This window comes from Melitaea cinxia, chromosome 11 (genome assembly GCF_905220565.1).
Source record: "Melitaea cinxia chromosome 11, ilMelCinx1.1, whole genome shotgun sequence".
Lineage (NCBI taxonomy): Eukaryota > Metazoa > Arthropoda > Insecta > Lepidoptera > Nymphalidae > Melitaea > Melitaea cinxia.
Genome location: NC_059404.1, coordinates 11,248,324 through 11,274,302, shown reverse-complemented (window position 1 = coordinate 11,274,302; position 25,979 = coordinate 11,248,324). Strand labels below are relative to the sequence as shown.

Sequence of the window (25,979 nt, the reverse complement as noted above, 5' to 3'; positions counted from 1 at the left end):
ATATTTCATGCATTGGCCTTAATATGATATATGCTTGATTTTCAACGTAACTATATTCTGTATCTTTTCTTTATGATCTATCTAATGCCAAGTTTGTTATTTTATTTCGTTTCTTGAATTATTTAAACCCCATCGACATATAACTTAAGCCAAGTGGAATTAGGTACATTAAAAAAAATATATTTCATGCATTGGCCTTAATATGATATATGCTTGATTTTCAACGTAACTATATTCTGTATCTTTTCTTTATGATCTATCTAATGACAAAGTTTGTTATTTTATTTCGTTTCTTGAATTATTTAAACCCCATCGACATGCGATAACTTATCTAAAATGCATTTTATTAAGTAGGTAATGTATCCAAAATTTCTAATGGATAAGACATCAACAATTCTGCCGCACGGATAGTTGAAGAAACAGCAACATACAATTTTATAATATAATAACATTTAATAACAAAAATTGTGACTTCTATTTAACAAAACAAAAAGTCTAACCAAAATCGGTTCACCAAGTACAAATTTATAAGGTAACAAATATAAAAAAAAGAAAAGAAAATACATTTGAATTGAGAACCTTCTCCTTTTTTTAACTCGGTAAAAATAAATGTGCAATGGTATACTCACGTTCAAGTTAAAAAAAAAATACCAGAAAACGATTTAAAAATTTATCCGACCGCAATTTTTTTTATTATTTCAAAGATTTCTTTATTAGAAGCTGCAAACAAAAGGGGACTGAATTTTAACTGCCTTAAATATTTGAGTAACGCCCGAAGCTTAGTACGAAATTAGAACGGTGATGATTACTCGGTCAGAAGTGTTGTATAATCGTAGCTCGGAGCCAGATTCTGAAGCCCGAATTCGGAAATTGAGCCGGCTTGACCACACCATCCGCCGATATACGGTTATATGGATATGATCTGACTTTATATGCATTTAATATTGATTGCTAGTATTGAAAATTGACATGACTCTTCCGCAATTTGGCTTTCGATAAACTGTTTTATATTATTAATTATTTTAATGTTACTTTATCTGATTTTATACAGAAAAATATTTGTAATGAAATTATTATGAATACAGAATCGGTATTTCAAATTGGTTTCAATGAATAATTGTAAAACTTTTTATTTAAAAATCTGTTTGAATTTCATTAGCTTGCAATAAAATTATTAATTAGCAAAAACTGTGCTATACTATACTATATATATAATACTATTTAAACTGCGATTTAGTAGAAACACAAGCGATAATGTCAAATCGTCAGTAAACTAAATCAATAACAGTAACAACACACGGCTAATTTGTGATTGTGGGATTTTAACACATAAAGCTATTACCACATTGATTTTTAACTTCAAGGATCTTGAATTTCATTTACAATACTTAATTAAAATATTTAACTCGATGTTAAATACTCATAAACTTAACAAATAAACTTGAACACTAAGACAGACAAATGATAAAATTAGGTATAAGAATTTTGTTGCAAAGCTAGAGAACCATTATAAGCACCATGAATATTTAATTATTTATACTTAGCATAGAGTGCTTTCTGATAGCGTTTTAACCCAATTTTCACTTGAAGTGGTAAATGTCATTTGGCACGAAGTACATATTTTCTAAAGGGCTTTTATAGGATAGCTGCCAACAAAGTTCATTGGATAAATTAAGATCAGGCACAAAAGAAGGAGCTACTTCAATTGAATTAAATGGGTCGATTGAAATTATTACAAGTTTCTTAGAAAAGAGGTTTATTTGAAAGTTAAGATAAAAAAATAATTTTATGGTAAAATCTTATCATGTAACATGTAGTACATGTTACTAGTAGTATTTAAATTTAATAGCTAAGTAGTTTAAATGTTAACGCATAGAAATTAGACCTAAATTACTACCCAACACCTAGGCAATGTTCATTCTTAAATGAACTTTAGCACGAAACTTTCCTTTTTTAACCGACTTCAAAAAAAGAGTAAGTTACTCAATTCGACCGTATCTATATATATACATATATTAATGTGTGTTCGGGAATAACTTCGTCGTATATGAACCGATTTTGATAATTCTTGTTTTGTTGGAAAGGAGATATCCCAAGGGTAGTACCATGATAAGAAAAGCAGGATCTGATGATGGAATCCCAGAGAAATCGAGGGGAACCAACCAACACATTCTACTTCTATAATAATTTCGGAAATTTCGTAATTAATGAGCTATTAAGAAAAACAATATTTAGGTTTAAATTCAACTTTTCTTCTTACTTTTGATAATGTCTTACAATTTTATCTCTGCTAAGTCTTGATAAATGTCACAAAAATTATAATTACTAATCTCTTAGAAAGAATCACTGGGTGTAAACTTAACCAATTTTCCGTTCCATACCTATAATATGCTCAGCGTATAAAAAAAGGGGGTGGTGTCGTGGGAAACCAGACACGAAAGAATTTCCTTATAATAAAATATTAATTTCAAGTTCTATTCGAGGTATGAAGAAAATAATTATTCGGGTATAAATTTTTTACAATGCTTTTTTTATCGGTAAAAAAACAAACCTTTATTTAACCTTTATTTTATTTACAATGATTTTTAAAAATATATAATAATTATCGAATGATCTATATATAATAATATATATAAAAGCGAAAGTCACTCACTCATCACGAAATCTCCGAAACTATAACACCTACAAACTTGAAATTTGGCAGGTAGGCTCCTTATAGGACGTAGACATCCGCTAAGAACGGATTTTTCAAAACTCAACCCCTAAGGGGTTAAAACGGGGGTTGCAAGTTTGTATGAAAGTCGTATTTTTTTGAAGTAAGAGACTTGAAATTTAAAATGTATGCTCTATAGATGATGAGAAGGCGTCCAAATAATATATCTTTAGAAATCAACTCCTTTTTGGGGTTAAAACGGGGGATGGTATGTTGACTCCCTCATCACGAAATCTCCGAAACTATAACACCTACAAACTTGAAATTTGGCAGGTAGGCTCCTTATAGGACGTAGACATCCGCTAAGAACGAATTTTTCAAAACTCGACCCCTAAGGGGTTAAAACGGGGGTTGCAAGTTTGTATGAAAGTTCTATTTTTTTGAAGTAAGAGACTTGAAATTTAAAATGTATGCTCTATAAATGATGAGAAGGCGTCAAAATAATGTATCTTTAGAAATCAACTCCTTTTTGGTGTTAAAACGGGGGATGGTAGGTTGACTCCCTCATCACGAAATCTCCGAAACTATAACACCTACAAACTTGAAATTTGGCAAAAAGGCTTTTTATAGGACGTAGACATCCGCTAAGAACGGATTTTACGAAATTCAACCCCTAAGGAGGTAAAACGGGGGTTGGAAGTTTGTGTGAAAGTCCCGTGTTTTTGAAGTAAGAGACTTGAAATTTAAAATGTATACCTTATAGACGATAAGAAGGTGTTCAAATAGTGTATCTTTAGAAATCAACTCCCTTTTGGCGTTAAAACGGGGGATGGTAGGTTTACTCACTCATCACGAAATCTCCGAAACTATAATACCTACAAACTTGAAATTTGGCATATTAGGCTCCTTATAGGGCGTAGACATTCGCTAAGAACGGATTTTATGAAATTCGACCCCTAAGGGGGTAAAACGGGGGGTTGGAAGTTTGTATGAAAGTCCTATGTTTTTGAAGTAAGATACTTGAAATTTAAAATTTATGTTCTATAGATCGTGAGAAGGTGTCCAAATAATGTATATTTAGAAAGCAACTCCCTTTTGGGTTTAAAACGGGGGATGGTAGATTGACTCACTCATCACGAAATCTCCGGAACTATAACAGCTACAAACTTGAAATTTATCAAGTAGGCTTCTTATAGGGCGTAAACATCCGCTAAGAACTGATTTGACGAAACTCGACCCCTAAGGGGATAAAACGGGGGTTGGAAGTTTGTATGAAAGTACTATGTTTTTGAAGTAAGAGACTTGAAATTTAAAATATATGCTCTATAGACTTGAAATTTAAAATATATGTCGTAATGTATGGATCAAAATGTTGGGCAACAAAAGAAGAGTGCACGCAGCCGAGATGAGAATGCTAAGATGAATGTGTGGAGTAAGTTTGAAAGTAGCACCCGTGACAGAGAAAATAAGGAGCAATAGGTTAACGTGGTATGGGCATGTAATGATGAGGGATGAACGCTATGTCGGTAAAAGAATGTTAGGGATGAATGTCGAAGGACGAAGAGCGATCGGCAGACCGAAAAAGCGATGGATGGATTGTGAGTGAGTGAGGATATGAGAGAGAAAGGAGTAAGCGCTGAAGTGACGAATAATAGAGAGGAATGGAAGAGGAAAACATATTATGCCGACGCTACATAAGTGGGATAAGGGCAGGAAGATGATGATGCTCTATAGATGGTGAGGAGGTGTCCAAATAATGCATCGTAATCTATATATATAAAAGAGAAAGGTCACTAACTCACTCATTACGAGAACTCAAAAACTACTGGATGGTCTATCCATCCAGGTTGCACAAAGATAAAATTTGGCAGGGTGGTAAATTATAGTTAGCAGACGTCCGCTAAGAAAGGATTTTACGATATTCCACCGCTAAGGGGATTTAATTGGGGTTGATAGTTTGTATGAAACATATACAGCCTGAAAATAAAACTAAAAATGTGGTGTAAGAGAGGTTTTATAAAAATAACTATTAAATTATACTAAATTGTGCTTTTTAAAAAGTTACTCAGTTTGATAAGCATTTCAACTGATTGATTTCAACTTGAACGATTGACTGAAATAAAAAAAAAAAACAATTTGCGTTAAACATCTTAACAAAATAAAAACCGACTCAAACAGGAAACTAAAAAGTGAAAAATAAATTTACTTAGTACAAAGTAATTCGTATTTTGATTAAGTTAATCAGAAATGATTAAATAAATATTTTATAATGCATACATATCTTCATAACCACTTGAACGTAGCCGCGGGCAACAGTTAGTGTATTATAAAACCAAGTCCCCAAAAGTGTATGTGATCGATTCGCTCAAAATCTACTGAACGGATTTTCATGCGGTTTCACCATTGGAGAGAGGGCTCCATCATTGGCAAGAGGAAGGTTTACGGAACGGCTGAGCCGATTTTAATGAGAGTTTCACTGGAAGTTTGCCGGGAAAACTTTGTGACATACTATTTTCAACGCGGGCGAAGCCGCGGGCACAGCTAGTATAATATAATAATAATAGTAAACTGCAATAATAATAACAGTCATCACTAGACTAAATATAACAATTTTACGCTTCTATTTAACGTTACGGACGTTTTTTTGTCGGCTACTAACCTAACCTAACCTCGCCGCAACGCGCCATAAGGAAATTCGTTCCAAAAACTCTATGCCTTCATAATAACAATATACGAGTATATTCCAAACGGTTTCCATTACATCCATTAAAAGGTACTTAACAAACTTGTGTAGTTGGCCAGTTGAAACTTAGCACTTACTATTAGCATTAAGATATCTTCCGCTATTCTACAGTATAAATTGGAGCTATTTATAGAAAGTTCTCTAGATCTACTTCTGTCTCGCATTCGCATTAAATCTCGGCATTTTACTTCTTACCTAGTAGATAGTAGATATAGTATCTTCTACAATAAATTCTATAGCTACTAACGTATTGTCAAATGTTCTCTATAGGCCATGTCTTACTTTTTATGGAAAAATATACTTAACAATTATAAAAAGTTGACAAATTAAAAAAAAAATACTTTTCCTTTACGAAAAACGCGATTTTTTGAATTAAATCGTTTTTAGCGTAAGTGAGCTTCGTAAAGGTTAGTTATAGGTGAAACGTGACTTAAATAATATGCTAATAATTTAAGCAAAAAAGGAAGTTTGAAAATCATTAGTAATAAAAGCGTTGAGCTAATACTAAAAATATGAAAGTAAACAAAGTATGAAAATTTTTACGACCTCGCAAATGATTATTTGCGTACATTTTACAAATAATTTTTTGCAAAAATAAGTAACGTAATTTTATTTCTTGGATTTTTACAAGCATTTGTCTCTACCGTAACACGTAAATGACAGTTGGTGCTTCATTGACCTAACGCAACGAGGATAAGGTACGATAAAATTGTATAAAAACATGGCCAGCATTAAAACTAATTAAAAAATATTTTTTCTTTCCCTCCTGACTGCTTTTTATATTCGAAAAATAGAGAAAACACTAACAGAATTAGCTAAAGTGTAGAAGTTATTAGATAAAACAAAAAACATATTATATAAAAAATATAAAATATAATTAACATAAAAACAAAATAAACATATCATTGGAAGTCAATATACAAACATAGTTTTGTCAAATTACACGTAACAACCACACTAAGGGCGGAGTTCACCGACTTTTAAAACGGCTGTTTATCAGTTAAAAAACTGATTAAATCATTTTTACTGTTCACCATACGTTAACCAGTGTTTACAGCCCTTAAACAGCCGATTACTATAACCGAACTCTACAGCATTGTTTAACCGTCCATCAATGCCATATTCGGACATCTGGTCAACAGATTCTGCTGTGACTTTACAACAGTTGCAACATTTCGTTATTAGTTGAAAGTTTTTGGTAAGAGATAAACACGCAGTCAGTGTTCAATTTCAATGTATTAATTGATAACTATCAAGACTTTAGGCCTTCTTGAAAATCTAGAAAATATAGAGACCAAAACAAGGAGACCTAGAGTACCTGTTTCAAATGCGTCGTAATTATTACGAAGAATACAATGATTCCTCATTTAAAACTAGATTCCGTTTGTCAAAATCATCGCTTGAAAAATCGTTTGTTCTCTTTTTTAAAGCTGCCATTTTTCAAGTAAACCGTAATTTAAAAATTAAACACTCACAACAGAACAAAATAATAATCAACACAGAGAATGTTAGCACGTGCAAAGAAATAAAAAAAAACACTTGACAATGGCAGCGCCGTGACGTTATTACCCATCCAAATTGGACACTACATGCTAACGTAACAGTATCCAATGCGTTCTCGAACTTCTCAAGTTGAAAGCGTTTTATTTTATGCTACTAACTATATATGGCACCAAAACTCGTGTCGACTAAATAAAACTATGTGACTTCCCTAATGAGTAGACTTATAGCATTCATTCATTAGTAGTTCATTCGCTGTGAGCGTATGGTGATTGCCTGATTTAGTAACCACGGTTAAAATATTCGTGATGAACAGTGAATACTTTACCGGGTGCATAACCGATGTTTAGGGATTCATCGGCTGATTACTTAAACATTGGTTAAGCGATAGTCGGTGAACTCCGCCCTAACAACAATATTGTAATAAAGGGTACATCGCTTACGGACGGTTAGGTAATACGTAATAAAAGTACAATCTTAAGTCGAGCACGTATATAATTAATTCTCAGGATCATGTTGCTGTATCTAAGGGCGTTATTGTTAAGTTTCTGTCTTAATGACGGTTGTATGGTATGGAGTGCTCAAACGGCGAAAGTTTTATCGTAAGCCGCACCCGCAGGGGTTGAACGTGTTACGAGTATGTGGACTTGGTCAGGTTTCTTTTAATCAGTGTTTCCTTCAATCAATTATCAATTATCATAATTTTTTTTTATATAACTAGGTCGGCATCAAGCGTACAGCTTGCCTGATGGTAAGTGATCACCGTAGCTTATAGACGCCTGCAACACCAGAAGCATCGCAAGCCCGTTGCCGACCCTATCCCTAATTTCCTCCAAGAGCTCTGGTCACTTTACACACCAACAGGAACACAACACTGTTTAAAAGCAGTATTATTTCGCTGATCTTTTGTAAGGTGCAGCGTCTTTCCCAGTCTTGCTGCTCCAGATTTTTAAGCAGGATATTTCCTAATTTTTCCTATCTCAGTTACAGATATGAGAATACTACAAACAGAAAATATAAACTTTATTTTCATCTTCCATTTTATTTGTAATTGACTCTATTTAATTGTTATAAATGAAATTTTTTCCTAAAACCATTTTTAACAAAAAATTCCTAGCCGTACGTGCCCTTTTTATGATCATTACAGAAATTTTAAATCAGCCAGTGAACTGAAACTCTAAAATCCATCAACTCAACGTTCTTTAAAAATGCTTTAATAATTTTGTTTATTGTGTCTTTAATTTGAGAAACTGGCCTTCCTCGAAAATTGATTAACCTACACTAAAAAAAAAATTCAATTTGAAGCAGAGTAGTTCTTGAGATTTCGCTCTTAAACAAAAAAAAACAAAAAAACAAACTTTGAAGCTTTATAGTATTATTTATCAAACTATACGAAAGAAATTTTACCTATCTAACACTTTTGAGGACGCGTTGAGGCGTTTATTTATTTATCTATTTGTATCGTAATGTTGTTATAAAAATGTCTTATAACAATAAATTTTAAATTTCCGTTTCATGAAAATTCCAACATTTATTATTCAAAGCTAAATAGAGTTTAGGAAAATGAAGTACGATTGAAATAGTAACAATACAGAAACATTAACAATACAGAAACATTAACATGTGAAAACAATGATTCGTGTACACGCCACAGAATTATATGCGTTCTAGTTTTTCCAAGAGATTTAATACGATTATATTCGTAGAAAATTGTTATTTATATGAAGTATTGTTTGCCTTTAAGTATTTTAAGATAAGTTTGAAACACTTTTTCGTGCAACAGCGATTTATTTAAATAATTATTTTATAACCAGCTTCAAAAAACGTAAGATGCTTCCAATTCAATTGTATTTTTTATGTGTGTTATGTTGTGTTTTGTTATCGAAATCTAGTGCTTTTCTTGTTGACCCATTGAGATTGATGGAGATATCACGGGTAGCTTTGAGTTATCCGTAACAATGTGTTTTATTTAATTTATTATTAATTAACTAACTAATTCGACAACCTACGTTATATTATTTACCGATATAAACTGAAGTTGATATTTTTTTCGTTTCCACTCAAACACAATTATTGCAAAATAAAATGTCAATTAGTAATTTTTTTTTAATTTTATAAAATTGATTTTTAATAAAACATAAATATTTAAAATGTTATTTAGTAACTTGTCAAATGTAATACAACTATAACAAATCTCAGAAGGCAATTAACATTTCCGGGATTAAGATTAGTCTCGGAGCTTTCCAAACTCCAAAACCATGTTTTACAAAATGTTCCTTCATTTCCGAACACGTGATAAAGTGTTAATTAGATGGGTACTAAAGTTAGACGCTTTTTAATGGAAAAACTCCGAGCTAGGTACAGCCGCGTTGATTTACTTTGAAACTTCGTCACTTCTTAATTATTTGCTATCACGGGTATCTTCAACATTCGAAGTTTAAATAATATTACTAAACGGGTAATAACTCAGTTTAATAATATAACTTTTCAATTTTATAAAAATTAACAAGATCTAAATTAATTTAGAATTAATTAGAATTCTACATTACGTACCAACAGCTACTGATACACTTTCCTCATATGTATTATTTTATTTATTATCAGTTTGATAGATATTGAATTCAAATACGATAATTTGTGACAAGATCTGTATGTATTTTGTATCAATTTAATTTGGTGTTCTATTATAAATTTATTTATATCAATTCGCAACTAGGAACATAAACTGTAATAATAAATTCGGGGGTTGTTAATAATTAATTAATTGTTTATCAATAATTTCTTTAAATTATTCAATTAGTACAAAATGTATCACAAAAGGGAGGTGATCGCGCGATCGAACCAAATCATACTGAATTAATATATTTACAAAAAAGAGTTTAATTTTTGTTATAAAATTCATAAAATTAATTACATTTCTACAATATAAGATATATTTCATCAATACTTTTGCTAATAAACTAAATATTATCGCGAACAGATAAAACTGTAAATTTTATTTCAGCTTACGCAAATTTTAACCAATCTAATTTATGTCAATAGAATAATTTAAAACAATTATTTTGACCCCTTTCGTATTTGTCAAGTTTGAAGTAATACTTTGATAAGATAAATTCTTTATTGTGATCTTTAACACTCTCGACGACTTAAGACTCTTTGTTCTCATTGTCATCAAAAGAAAATCGTTTTGACATAATATTTTAAACAAAACGAATATAAAATGAGATATTGTTAGGAACAATTCAATTATCTTCAAACAGACAAAAATAGTAAAAAACTCCTTTAGTTTGATTTGATTTAAATTTAGAAAAGAGTTAATCTATTTTTTTAAATTGATAGAAATACAATTTAAAATTATTAAAATAGAATAATTTAAGCACTATTTTAATAATTTACTTTTCCTCCAAGAAAATAAACAGACGTCATGGTATTTTTCCTGAAATGTTGTCAAAAACCTCTAAATTTTTGGTTCAAAGCCACGATTTTAAGAGCTTGTTTTTCGCATATCATAAATACTTTTATATAAATGAAAACATAGTGAAATTAATAACGTTAAAACATATTTAACAACAAAATAAAAATGGAAGAGATAAAATAAAAATAAGTGACTGATTCTTAAACAAATTTTCACAAAAAGCTTGCATAGACATCATTAATACGAATACAGCTCAGCTTATACGTCTTCACGGCTTAACCATTAAGCTGGTTTAACGCTCAAATGTGAATAATATAAATCGCAAAAGATTATAATGTTAAAAAGGTTGTAATTCTCATAAAGAATCAATACTTCGATTTTTTTATTTATTAGCAATAAAATTCATAATACATACACAACAAGAAAATCCACAGTGGCCTATTTTGTGTACTAAGGTTACAATATGACCAGATTACTAGATTTTGCAGTTTTTATACAGTTTGGAAAAAAAAGATTAGACCTCTACCTCTAGGTGTAATTATGTATTACAAATGATTATGTAAGTCATTCTTTTCCTTAAGATAAACCTATTTCAATAAGAAAAAAGACTTGTATGTACTAAGTTAATTTTTTAATTTTGAGGTCATAATATTGTATGATTTTAAAATACATGTTTTTGTCGGAATTAATTGACTGTGCTAACAAAATTATTACGCAAGAAGAACTGCTTAACTGATATAGATTTGAGGAAATTCAGAAGCCTTCTTTGGTACAGCGCTCTCTTTGAAGTTTCTTATCTACTACTGAAAACATTTATGTATTGTTAAAATATTACTGGCTTAGAATTACTTGAGTAGAAGGCTATTTTTTCTTCGCTTATGTGGTCATAATCATTATATGCTTACTATGTTTTAAGGATCAAGAGTTTCACACATATTACGACGTTCATTAGCCAGGTTTATTACAGCTATTAACCGTAACGCTAAACTTTTAATTTGCTTTTAGACAGTAATATATGGCAGCGCATTAAACTCTTTTATAAACAATAGAAATTAGGGCCTAAAATTTCTGAACTTCTAGCCCGTTGGCGCCGTTTGTAGTGGTCCTGCTTTCAGCTTTGTGGGTTGTGGGTTCGATTCCCGCCTGATTCTGGGTGTAATATTTGTATTTATTTATAAATGTGTTTTTCCGTGTATATTTATCAAAAAAAAAAATAGCTATAAGATTCGGCTATTACCAATAACATAAGCATTAGACTGCTTTCCGTAGAAACAGATAAACGTGTATTAATGTTATAAGATATTTATATTTATATTAATAACTAGCTGTGCCTGCGACTTCGTCCGCATGGAATTTAACAAAAAAGTTATTGTTCAGTCCACAGAGTTATAAAATACACAAATTTCTAAAATAAAAGTTGCCTAAGTTACTCCTTATTACATCAGCTATCGGCCAGTGAAGCAAAGCCCCGTTAAAATCGGTCCAGCCGTTTGAGAGATTAGCCGGAACAAACAGACAGACAGACAGACAAAAATTTAAAAAAATGTTATTTTGGTATTGTACCATATTCATTTAATAAAATGCTGTTATTTTAATATTACAAACAGACACTCCAATTTTATGTATTTATATAGATTAACAGAATTTTGAGTAAAAAAATAGTACTAAAACTATTCGGGTATAATTGTGAATGTTTATACTAAAAATGGTTTCCTTTCGCTTTAACATATATCATAACTAGCTGTGCCCGCGGCTTCGCCCGCGTTGAAATTAGTTTGACTCAAAGTTTTCCCGGCAAACTTCCAGTGAAACTCTCATCAAAAGCGGCTTAGCCCTTCCGTAAACCTTTCCCTTAAAGCCCTCTCCGCATGAAAATCCGTTCAGTAGATTTTGAGGGAATCGATCACATACGCTTTTGGGGACTTGTTTTATAATACACTAACTGTTGCCCGCGACTATTAAGATGCTTAACGCAAATTATTTTTTTATTTCAGTCACTTGAAATGCTTATCACTCTGAGTAACTTTTTCAAAGGCACAATTTAGCATAATTTAATAGTTATTTTCATAAAACCTCTCTATACACCACATTTTTAGTTTTATTTTCAGGCTGCAGTATAAATAACCTATCAGGCGAACTTATAGCTGCTGTATATATTTCATACAAACTATCAACCCCAATTAAACCCCCTTAGCGGTGGAATATCGCAAAATCCATTCTTAGCGGACGTCTACTAACTATAATCTACCTCTCTGCCAAATTTCACCTTTGTCCATCTTGGGTGGATGGACCATCCGGTCAGTGATCTTTCTCTTTTATATATATAGATTGCGATGTATTATTTGGACACTTCCTCACATTCATAGAGCATACATTTTAAATTTCAAGTCTCTTACATTAATAACATAGGACTTAATTATTTTAATATTTTAAATTATAAATCTTTTACTTCAAAAACATAGGACTTTCATACTAACTTTCAACCTCCGTTTTATCCCTTTAGGGGTCGAGTTTCATAAAATCCGTTCTTAGCAAATTTTTACGCCCTTTAAGGAACGTACCTGCCAAATTTCAAGTTTAAAGCTGTTATAGTTTTGGAGATTTCGTGATGCGTGAGTCAACCTACGATCCCCCGTTTTAACCCCAAAAAGGAGTTGATTTCTAAAGATACATTATTTGGACGCCTTTTCACCATCTATAGAGCTTCCATTTTTAATTTCAAGTCTCTTACTTCAAAAACATAGGACTTTCATACAAACTTCCAACCCCCGTTTTACCCCCTTAGGGGTCGAGTTTCGTAAAATCCGTTCTTAGCGGATGCCTACGTCTTATAAGGAGCCTACTTGCCAAATTTCAAGTTTGTAGGTGTTATAGTTTCGGAGATTTCGTGATGAGTGAGTGACCTTTCGCTTTTATATATATTATAGATTATAGATATAACATATCATAACTACCTCTATAGAACGCAATTGGGAAAAATTCCCCTGTACCGAGAATTTCAACACTGTATAACAGCATCTCGAAAAGAATTCCAAGCATTGATGAGGGCTGATGACGAGCTGCCCCAATTTAAGCGTAAGGTTATCACCTGTTTGTCAGATGTGTCCTCTTCATTGCAATGATATAAGTTATATTATTGATTGTAATTTGACTGTGATTTATAACTTTTCAATTGACTTGAAGTTAAGTTTTTAATTTCTTAATTTTAATTTTGAATTTAATTTTTGATTATTCGATTTTTGATTTTTAATTTTTGATTATAAATTTTTAGTTTTTTTAATTTTAATTTTGATTTTATAATTTGACGTATTACAGTTTGGATATTCGATAATCTTATAATATTGACATTGTATTTTACTATTTTGACCTGACGTGGTAATTAGCTAGATACATTTATACTAATCTGTGGTGGTAATTTGTTCATTGTGTTTGACTCCAACGTGTTGTGTTGTTTTTTCGTTTTTAATTTTTGTTTTTTTATTTATTTTTTAATTTTTTTTCTTTTTTATTAGATCATCTTGAATTTGTATGCTTTTGACATTGTACTTTATCAGGTATTTCTAAATTGTTACTAATTTGGCACATAAACTTGATACATATTAACGATATTGTAATTTTGAATTTTTATTAATGATTGCTTATTGATAAATTTACTCATTAACTAAATGTAGTATTTGACGTGAAAATGCATGTTGTGATAACCTATAATTAAAAGAGCTTTGACATCCTTTAATAAGCTCATGTGTAACAAACTATTATTAATGTATCTTTTGTTGGTTATCCTTTAATAAATAAATAAATAAATAACAAACAAGCAAATTAAGGGTCTCTTTAAATATAAATATATATCATCATCATCATCATCATTTCAGCCTAATGCAGTCCACTGTGGACATAGGCCTCCACAAGTTCGCGCCAAAAATGCGTGAACTCATGTGTGTTGCCCATAGTCACCACGCTGGGCTGGCGGGTTGTTGACCGCAGGGCTGGCTTTGTCGCACCTAAGACGCTGGTGCCCATCTTCAGTCTGTGTCTTTCAAAGCCAGCGGTTAGATGGTTATCCCGCCATCGGTCGACTTCTTAAGTTCCAAGGTAGTAGTGGAACCTTGATATCCCTTAGTCGTCTCTTACGACACCCACGGGAAGAGAGGGGGTGGCTATATTCTTTGGTGCCGTAGTCACACAGCACAAAATATATATGCTGATAAGCATTCTAAAGAAGAAAAAACATGTAGCTATTCCACTTGTGATTGAGAATAATTAATTAACACACATTGTAATAGTTTTATAAATAAAAATATTGAACAATGGCACTATTTTATCTTTTTTTTTTTTAACATAGGTCAATTAATTCTTCAAAGTATTTTTTCTTTGTAGTAATTAATTTAAGCCTTAAACAATATTTCTGCACAGGAAATGTTCCATAAAACAAAACATAAAAAAAAATAAAAACACAATAAAAACTATAAAACGAATATTGGCTGTTATGAAGACATTCATATTTATGTTTCAACTGGCTGGGGCGACTGGAATAAGAAAAACTTAGATTAAAAGAAAAATATATGTTATCAATACTCGACGAGAGCGTATCACATTTTAATAAGACAGCTACAAATACGTATTTCACTGATTTTTTTTATTATACCCATTTTAAATAAATTTCAATTGTCTATGTTAACATTGTCTTGAGGAAGGTCAAAGTCCAGGTTTTGCTATATAAAGTAACAACTTATTAAAGAATAGCGCATTAACTTGAAATTTCACCTGTCTCATAAAGTATATCTTTCCACGTTTTCATCGCTTTAACTTAAAACATTCGTGCAATTTTGCTTTGCACAACGCTGGAACGCGAAATGAGAAAAATAATAATTTTGACGTACGAATTCCACAAAGTTTTGACATGTTACTTATGCACAACCATTTTATATGAAAATGATTAAAAACAACAAAATTATCTCGCAGAAAACGCTTAAAAGTTGTCTTGTAGATTTAATTATGATCTCAACATCTCTTAATAGAACATAACGAAAATTAATCTTAAGTTATAAACTATGAAAAGAAAACAAATTTAATAAAACACTTTTTTCGGTTTTTATCGCGGTTTATTGTTAACTTTTGATTCCCGACGTTTCGGATACTTTACAGCAACCATGGTCACGGGAGGACTCCTCCCAAAGTTAACAATAAACCGCGATAAAATCCGAAAAAAGTGTTTTATTAAATGAGTAAAATTCGCGTAAACATTAGAAAACAATATGAAAACAAATTTATTTATTTTTTGAGTTTACTAAGTCTAATAAATATGTATAATACATATTTACAATTCACAACTTAAGAACTAAATATTTACAGATAGTTTTGGTATAAATCATGTCCGCGTGGAATTGTGCCAAGAATGCTGGCAGCATTTCCCCGTTAAATCGCTATGCCGATTCTCTGGGAAAAAAATGCATCAGCCCTCTTGTCACCAGTGGAGGCAATAAGGCGAAGAGTTATCTCATTCAAAATTTTTTTTAGCACTGCTACTCCAAGGTCCAAGTGTTTCGACTGCAAACGGCCCAAAGATGTAATTTGGAATTAGTGACGAATATTTGTGTCGTTTAGTCGTTTCATTAATAATTATAATTAATTATTATATAATTTAATTGAAATATGTGCCGCTAATCTATCATCATATCTAAATTAACTACCTCGTAAACGAGAAAATAATAAATTAAGAAACAATGTAATCAACCAGGAACAATTTAGTCATTTGCAGTTCACTCCTCTGTCCTGTCTGAACGTTCTAGGTTCTAGTATAGACAGCTATCCTACTAATTTTTTGTACGTAATATCACATTTGAATTCGAACCTTATAAATATCTCGTTCTCATTTAGTTTTGGGACGATTTTTTACTTTTCAACTAGACTATCATCTAACCGTTATACTATTCATCAATTTAGTAAGTTAAAAAAAAACATAACACCAAAATAATATAATTATTAACATTTATATTATTTAATGGAAAAAAAAAATAAATAAAAGATGATAAATAACTAAAAGAGGTAGGTTCAAGTTCATAAGAAGTCACTGCCGGTCGCAATCTGAAGAAAATGAAGGAATAATATAAGGAAATATAAGGAAAGACGAGTTACTATTAAATCTAGTAATGCACTAAGGAATTTCCCGTCCACGTTATTAAATTTTCGTTGTGTGACGCAATGCTTAAATAAACAATGTATTTATTTATTAAAACGTTTTATAAATACAAAATTGACTATGTTTACAAAATGTGGTCTATATAGTGGTAACTGTATAGTAAAATTGTAGCTAATCTACACCTCCTTGAGTAGTATTATAGATAAACAAATACTATAGATATGTTAAGAAAGTCAAATAATAGTATTACACTTCACCTCAAAATCTAAATGATAACAAAATTAAAACATGTCAGACGTTTTATGTCTTCGGACCGATAGCCTTCAATTTAAATTGTTTAAAGCTCAGATCGCGAAAAAGCTATATATAGCTAAATGAATAGCAGTGTCAAAAAAATACTTTATATATTTTTTAAAAATGCGAACCCTTTTTTTCTAAAAACATATAAAATACTGAACTTTGGTCGTAATAAAACTTGATTATGAACGTGTAATTCCCAAATTGAAACAAATATTCAAGGCCACACGTTACTTACGTATCGTATTCCCCCTAAACGACTGTATTCCCTAAAACTCAATACGTAAGGTGTCACGTGACAAGAATTGTCCATTAAACGGTGAAAAAAGAATGGAAGAAAACTTGTTCATTGGCCATTAATACAGCTATATCAACAATTTCAAATTACGCTATTTAATATTTGACGTTGGTGTATATTAGTGTTCTAAAATTAAACACATTTGAAGCATATTCTAAATTTTAAACATTATTTAGATGATAAAGCATGTAGACTTGAGCTTTTGAATGCGTTGAATTTAATACAGGTTATTAAAACCGCTATGCGCTATAAAATTATACACATTTCAAACACCTCTTTTGAAGGTTTAATTTCGAATTTCTCGTCTTCTCACTGTAAACTTTTTATTCTTGGTATGATATTAATAACATACCGGTTTTAAGGCCTATATATTTCTACCCATTTGTTTATATATCAATTATTTATGAATCCATTTTCACAAATACCATTACACGTCTTAGTTAATAACGTACATATATGTAGTAATAATTGCCATCTGATACACCTAATCCGTTAATTGCATCAAGCAATACTGCTACTGTAATAATCGTTCAAATTTATACGTGTAAACCTTCTTATGCATATACATAAAACTGTAATTATTATTAATATTTCATTATTATTAACGATATTGGAATATACACCACCACTAAGCTTTAAAACCTAATTTAATCAGTATAATAATTGTGTTTTAAAAGAAAAAAAAAATAAACCGACGTGAAATAAGCATTATCAAGGATAATTATTATTCTTCACTTCTCGCTTACACCTAAATGGGCCAGCACGAAATGTACGAGTTTTTGAAAACAAAAAAAAAACGTAACGTGGTAAATCCAGTAAAAAGTTATATGGAACACATGTTTAAAAATAAAATCGAATTGTGAACCTCCTCGTTTTTTTTTTTTTTTTTTTTTTAAATCTGTTAGAAAGAAAAAATACTGACACATGTTTTTTTTTTGTATAAATGTAGTGATTACTTACTGGGATTAATGGCCTGCCCTTCGTCAACAACGTGCATTGATAAATGAAGCAACACCAGCAGTGTTGCCGATAGCTGGAACGAAAAAATATGTATTATTTATTATGATCAACTAAAAACTAACTTCATATATTTTAAATTCTCGTGTCACAGTGTTAGTTAAAATACTCCTCCGAAACAGGTGGACCGATTTTCATGATATTTTGTGTGCATATCGGGTAGGTCTGAGAATCGGCCAACATCTATTTTTCAAACCCCTGAGTTATAAGAGAGGAGGATTAAGGAGTCAGCTAGTACACACACACACACACACACACACACACACACACACATATAATGACTTTCAGGTTCTTAAAGTCAATGTTTTATATAGCTTTACTATTTGAACTAAGAGTTAACTAGACTAATATGTAGAGCATGTGTTCGAAATTATACTAAGTTTACCGTGAAAATTTGAAATGGATGTTTACTTAGAAATATTTCTCTTACACTTAATTGAAAACAAAAACATTTATGAAACTGTGAAATACGACTTGTATTTTATTGGAATAAAAACACAAGTCATCGAAGTTACAAAATATCGTGAAAAATTCGCCTTAATCGCAATCGTGCTTTATAAAGCCCTTTCTGCTTATTACAATAGAATAAAAAACATCGAATTAACCTCTCATTCGGACGAATTGATCAGAAATTCATTCCGGATATTTTTTTTTCAAACAATGGATTTTTATATCCGCCAATAAAATTGAGGTATGATAAAAAAAAATCACGACCAAATAAGCTTTGATTTGTTTTATGAATGATAGGAGTAGCAATTTGATGTTTAACAGGTAAGAAATATAAACATTTTTGAATATCATATCAAAAATTGACCGCTCCAGCGGGGTTCGAACCCGCGTCTCCGACTTGCCGTGTCGGCGCTCTAGCCAATTAAGCTATGGAACGATGCACCCGCTCGAGCGAAATTTTCGATATGATAATTTTTAATTTTCGGTTTAAGCGAACCGTGGCGCCGTCTATAGTGAGCTCTTTACAGAAACAGAGCGGTCAATTTTTGATATGATATTCAAAAATGTTTAGAATTCCTAATGTGGGTAACACAAAAATAAAAATCTTAGATATTAAAAATAGCACGGTGTCGTCTCCTGTCAAAGATTTTCATTGTAATATGAAACTTGGAATAGTTACGGGTTTCTGTAAAGAGCTCACTATAGACGGCGCCACGGTTCGCTTAAACCGAAAATTAAAAATTATCATATCGAAAATTTCGCTCGAGCGGGTGCATCGTTCCATAGCTTAATTGGCTAGAGCGCCGACACGGCAAGTCGGAGACGCGGGTTCGAACCCCGCTGGAGCGGTCAATTTTTGATATGATATTCAAAAATGTTTAGAATTCCTAATGTGGGTAACACAAAAATAAAAATCTTAGATAATAAAAATAGCACGGTGTCGTCTCCTGTCAAAGATTTTCATTGTAATATGAAACTTTGAATAGTTACGGGTTTCTGTAAAGAGCTCACTATAGACGGCGCCACGGTTCGCTTAAACCGAAAATTAAAAATTATCATATCAAAAATTTCGCTCGAGCGGGTGCATCGTTCCATAGCTTAATTGGCTAGAGCGCCGACACGGCAAGTCGGAGACGCGGGTTCGAACCCCGCTGGAGCGGTCAATTTTTGATATGATATTCAAAAATGTTTAGAATTCCTAATGTGGGTAACACAAAAATAAAATCTTCTTAGATATTAAAAATAGCACGGTGTCGTCTCCTGTCAAAGATTTTCATTGTAATATGAAACTTTGAATAGTTACGGGTTTCTGTAAAGAGCTCACTATAGACGGCGCCACGGTTCGCTTAAACCGTAATTTAAAATTATCATATCGAAAATTTCGCTCGAGCGGGTGTATCGTTCCATAGCTTAATTGGCTAGAGCGCCGACACGGTACGTCGGAGACGCGGGTTCGAACCCCGCTGGAGCGGTCAATTTTTGATATGATATTCAAAAATGTTTAGAATTCCTAATGTGGGTAACACAAAAATAAAAATCTTAGATATTAAAAATAGCACGGTGTCGTCTCCTGTCAAAGATTTTCATTGTAATATGAAACTTTGAATAGTTACGGGTTTCTGTAAAGAGCTCACTATAGACGGCGCCACGGTTCGCTTAAACCGAAAATTAAAAATTATCATATCGAAAATTTCGCTCGAGCGGGTGCATCGTTCCATAGCTTAATTGGCTAGAGCGCCGACACGGCAAGTCGGAGACGCGGGTTCGAACCCCGCTGGAGCGGTCAATTTTTGATATGATATTCAAAAATGTTTAGAATTCCTAATGTGGGTAACACAAAAATAAAAATCTTAGATATTAGGTAAGAAATATGTTTTATAATTAATATAGAATTATAATATATTTTATTAATATATTTTCACTACGTTTTTATATACAGCATATATTACACCAAAAAATACCAAAACCTGCTGTGAGATTAACAAAGAAACAGTGGATTTATTATAATGTTATTAAGTTATATTGTTACATTCTTATATTTTGGAGACATTATTCGATATTTTTAATTGAATCTTGTTACTGACTTGTTTATTAAGTCTGCCATTAATTGTTTCTACAAAAATATCATAAAATTTAATATTTATTCCAAATGTAAAAGTACATTTGAAAACTAGCAAAGAACACATTACAGGTCAAGTTAAAGTTAAGAGTCCATTAAGTGCGAAGCGGTACACTCTCGTCTCCTTACTGAAGTTCTAGAGCAAACAACTGAAATGTGTGGTCAATGCAGTCGGACCCAACACACGACGAAAGTTTTATTTTTAGAAAACAAACCACTTCATTTTATATATATTCGTTTGCAGGTAAAATGCGAGAGCAACAAATTTCCACATACTTTTTAAACGCAGCGATTTATATTCGGTGAATTTGTACACGAATTCGCGTGTTTGTACTTACATGTTTTTCATCGCTTGGGTAGTTCTTCTTCGAAATTTTAGTCCATATACTTTACATAAGAGAGTAATCTTAAAATCGCTTACAAGAAATAGGTTTTTGTGGGATTGAAATTAAAATTATCTCATCTAATTAGAATTTTAAGCGCATGTATTATTTGAAAGGTTTCTTTTAGAATTTACTAGATGATGATTTTGATAAATTATTTTTACTGTCTTTTATAAGGATTTTTCAATATTCTAAGCATGATAATTTAATATTTGTTGCATAGTTGATTTGACGTATTAATCACAAGAACAGCTACTAAATTTAGAAACACTGAGGTATATTGAGCAAGGAAATAAAGTTCATGTAACACAAAGGAGCATAACAAAAACAATGTACATCAACGGAACTGACAGGCATTGTAACATCGTGTGAAATAACATTACTCGTCTAGTATTCAGAATATACGTTACCACTTGTTTACCTAAAGCTGCACTTTTCTCGTAAATTGATAGCGAAAGGAACTGTCTATTTTTTGAAGCGAGCCTTCGAAATAGCTTCAAAGCCGTATAAAGGAATGAGAGTAAAAAGATTTATGTTTATTTTTCGTTTTCAATTAGAATTCGAGCGTGAATTTGACATTTTATCTTTTTATACTTTCTTTATTAATTTTTTCCTTTATTTCGCTCTTTAAGAAAATCTTGATTTTTTTAAATACAATTTTGTGACATATTTATTAACTTGTGTACTGTAACCAAACAGCCTACGCTGGTTAATCTGCAATCACGAATCTTTTGACAGCAAATATTTACTTCCTTAAGTCATTTACTTCAATTACATTCAGAAAAAAAAAACAAAAGAAACAGGTATCAGCTCAACCGTTATATTTATACGTATAGAGTTTTTTTTTATTCATAAATAGTAATAGTAATATATTAGTAATATTATGTTTGTTTGGGCTGTGTGTCTTTCCGTGGATGTCATAGGAGGCAACTACAGTTCCACTACCATCTTGAAACTTATAAAGCCGACCAATGGCGGGATAACCATCCAATGCTGGCTTCGAAATATACAGGCCGAAGACGGGCAGCAGCGTCTTCGCTGCGACAAAGCCAGCCCAGTGGTCACCAATCCGCGTGCCCATCGTGGTGATTATGGGAAAGTTTACACCGTTTTTAGCACGAATTTGTGGAGGCCTATGTCCAGCAGTGGACTGCGATAGGCTGAAGTGATGATGATTAGTATTATGCTTAAGAAATACAATAATATTACACTTTTCATATTTATAACGTCTTCTTAAAGAAAAATTGAATTAACATTTGTCTTAAAATAAGACGTTATACACAAATGTCTTTAATTATTTCCAAATCAAACCAACTCAATATTGCAATAAACATCATGGTTTCCAAGTACACAAATCATTCGCTCCAACCAACTTAGGCAATAACAGAAGACAATATGGAGCATCGTAAATAGCTGAATGATACGACATAAACGATTCTGGCAATGGATCTTGTTACACAACAATGAAGTTTTTATATGTTGTAATAAAAACGTGTTCGTTGTATGCAAAAAATGAAAGTTTTACCTTCCTTATTAGTATAATAAGAAGAAAGTATACATGCAAGGAGTAATCATAAAATTTACTGTGGTGTAAATAATATTATTAATGTTATGATAAATGAGCAATTTGTTATAAATGATTGTGTATGTGTATTTGTTACTTTCGCAATGAAAAGTACATATATTTTGATAGTAGGGTAGTATATAGTTTAACTTAATTGTATTGCATGCTATACATTTTATATATATATACACATACACAAAAGATATATAGAAAATATTTGCCTGACGTGTCCTAATATAATGCACACAAGACTTTCAAGAAACCTTAATATCAATGTCTATTATATTTAGATTCAATATAAAATTAATTTAAAGTCTCTAGATTAAATGAAGATGGTTTAACTCCTAATGAAGATATTGGGTTGTCTGTCAATCGGTAAGTGTTGCAGTTTGATTGAAAATAGTGGTCGCCCAGTAGTCGAAATTCGACCATAATTAATTTAAATTATAAGTTTGTACATTAACAATAGAGTACATTTGCGTGTGTGTTTCAAATATATGGTAGTATGTATTTTTTTTTTATTATTTTAATGTATTTTATATGCATAATGTGAAAAAATATTAACATTCTGCACACCTTCTCTATACAAATTGTATGTGTGTAATATTTCATACTCTTCCGTCCGCGCAATTTTCGTAAAAGGCTACGTTTTGCTTTACTTATTAATATAATATAGATAATTAATATAATAAGATAAATAGAAGATGATGATGAATTTATCGTAAATGCATGTGTAATTAGGACGACTTCCACTACATATCGCATGGAAGGTATTTTAAGTCCACGCCAATTGTTATAAGCACGTTTATTTAAGTTGTTGATTTAATTGTCAGTTTTAGTGTAGCTCAGATAAGAGAAATGAGGTCAGGCAATTTTTTTTTATTTTACTGTTAAATAGTCTTTATTTCTAACAAAACTTAACTGTTGGCATCAATAGTGCCTTTTATGACATAAAATATTGTAGTTAATGAATTAGCAACTGAAACGTAAAAATAGCCTAACATTACCATGATAAGCAATATTAACTCATATACGCCGAGTTGCATAAAAAGAAATTAAAATTTAAGTAGTGATTAAACTAATTTAATCGCAAGAATTGTATGAAATTCTTGTGATTAAATTAGTTTAATCTCTACTTAAATTTTAACTTTGTTTCGTGCAACTCGGCGATAGTCACCATAGCAGGCATCTTTCACTTAAAATGTAATTAATTATTTTTATAGCGGTCCCTTTCTGTAAAATCAGCGCTGTAAAAATAGCGCATCTTTAAAACATTATTAAATCATACTATTTCCGTTAACAAATTAAAATAAGCGGCGCGTATTACAACAGTAAATAAAATTTTGACTAAATAAACCACCGATTGCATTAATATCGCTTCAGCCTCCCACTGCTGGGCGTAACCCTCTTTCCCCATTTAGGAGAAGGATCAGAGCTTAATCTACCACGCTCTTTCAATACAAGTTGGCGCCATTAATAAATTAGAAAGAAAAAAAAGTTTGTTTTCATTTACTTCAACGTTGACGTAGATGTTTGATATACGTACATCACACTCATGTCTGAGATTCTCAATTTTCTGACTTCGATGATTGGATTCGATATATTCCTAAATAATATTCCGATTGGTAAACACATGACATCAACGGAAATCTGATTTACTTCTACTCTGACTTTATCTTATACCAAATAAGATATGCTATATAGGGTAATGCAGTCGTTTTCTCGTGTAGGTTTTATTAAAAATTACATTTACTCGTAGAGATTTTATATCTTTGCTGAATATATAGTAGATATTTTGCTACTATTTTTATGATTTGAGATTTTCCTCGGTATGTAGATAAAGAAAATCATATAGACCACGACCAATACCTCCCTAGATATGTTTTATACTAATATTAGCTACTAGAATCGATCTAATCCATGACATCTCACATCCAACAGTTCTTGTCATCGCGTCTCGCCGCCAAGATGTCAAAAATGGCAAAAACCAAGTAAGTAATCATTTTAACGATTTTTAAATCATTGCAACTTTTATTGCACTTTTCACTTGTATAGCTAAATAGACACATTAATAAAAGAAAGAAAATATCAGAGTATACCTATACATAAATGCAGGTAAAATAAATTAACAATACTATTTTAAAATAAAATTAAATTCAGCTGTTAACCATGCTGTCCTATATATTACTACGATTCGAGCCAGCGGCCACCCACCGAGGTCGAGAACATATGTCGACGTACGCTTAACGAAGATTTAGTGACTTAGTAATGTCGCCCACCGTATGTAATATCAACGGGCCAATAACTAAATACCAAAGTGTCAATATAGAAACTGTAACCACTCTGTAGCAATATGCGTGTCTATAATAAAGATCGTTCTGAGTTATGTTTCAGTAAAGACCTTTCATTATTAGAGTTTTTGGAAATGTTGATTTGTTTCATTAACAACAACAAACAGACAATCAAAACTATAAAATAATTATATCATAGAGGTACATAGAACAAAAAAATGGCATTTGGGTTCTAAGCTGTACGAATATTATAATATACATACTTGTTATCTGTATTAAGGTTATTTAATTGTAAGTTAAAATTTACTCATACTCATTTAAAAGTAACAGATAATATTTTTATTATTACATAGAATTAGATTTTTAACCGACTTCCAAAAAAGGAGGAGGTTCTCAATTCGACTGTATTTTTTTTTTTTTTTTTTTTTTTTTTTTATGTATGTTACATCAGAACTTTTGACCAGGTAGACCGATTTCGACAAATTTTGTTTTAATCGAAAGGTGGTGTGTGCCGATTGGTCCCATTTAAATTTATTTGAGATCTAACAACTACTTTTCGAATTATATCTAATAATGCGTTTTTACTTGACGCTTTTTTCGTCGACCTACGTTGTATTATACCACATAACTTTCTACTGGGTGTACCGATTTTGATAATTCTTTTTTTGTTGGAAAGGGGATATCCCTAGTTTGGTACCATGATAAGGAAACCAGGATCTGATGATGGGATCCCAGAGAAATCGAGAGAAACTCTTGAAAATCCGCAATAACTTTTTACTGGGTGTATCGATTTTGATAATTTTTACTTTAATCGAAAGCTGATGTTTATCATGTGGTCACATATAAATTTTATCGAGATCTGATAACTACTTTTTGATTAATCTTTGATAACGCGTATTTACTTGACATTATTTTCGTCACCTTACGTTGTATTATACCTCATAACTTTTTACTGGGTGCACCGATTTTGACGTTTCGTATATAAATTAAAAGCTACTATTCGTCACGTGGTCCCATTCAAATTTAATTGAGATTTGATTCGTAATTTGTGAGTTGTATCTAATATTTCGTATTTACTTGACGGTTTTTTCGTCACCCTACGTTGTATTA

General features: G+C 31.5%; 1 protein-coding gene across 1 annotated transcript in view; it reads right to left on the bottom strand.

Moving 5' to 3' along the window:
- Positions 1-25,979, bottom strand: part of LOC123657608 (suppressor of lurcher protein 1) — a 252,203-nt gene that overhangs the window by 209,431 nt on the left and 16,793 nt on the right. The window contains exon 2 of the mRNA XM_045593131.1: positions 18,006-18,078. Coding sequence (XP_045449087.1) covers positions 18,006-18,078 — 73 coding nt within the window. The remainder of the gene's footprint in view (positions 1-18,005; positions 18,079-25,979) is intronic.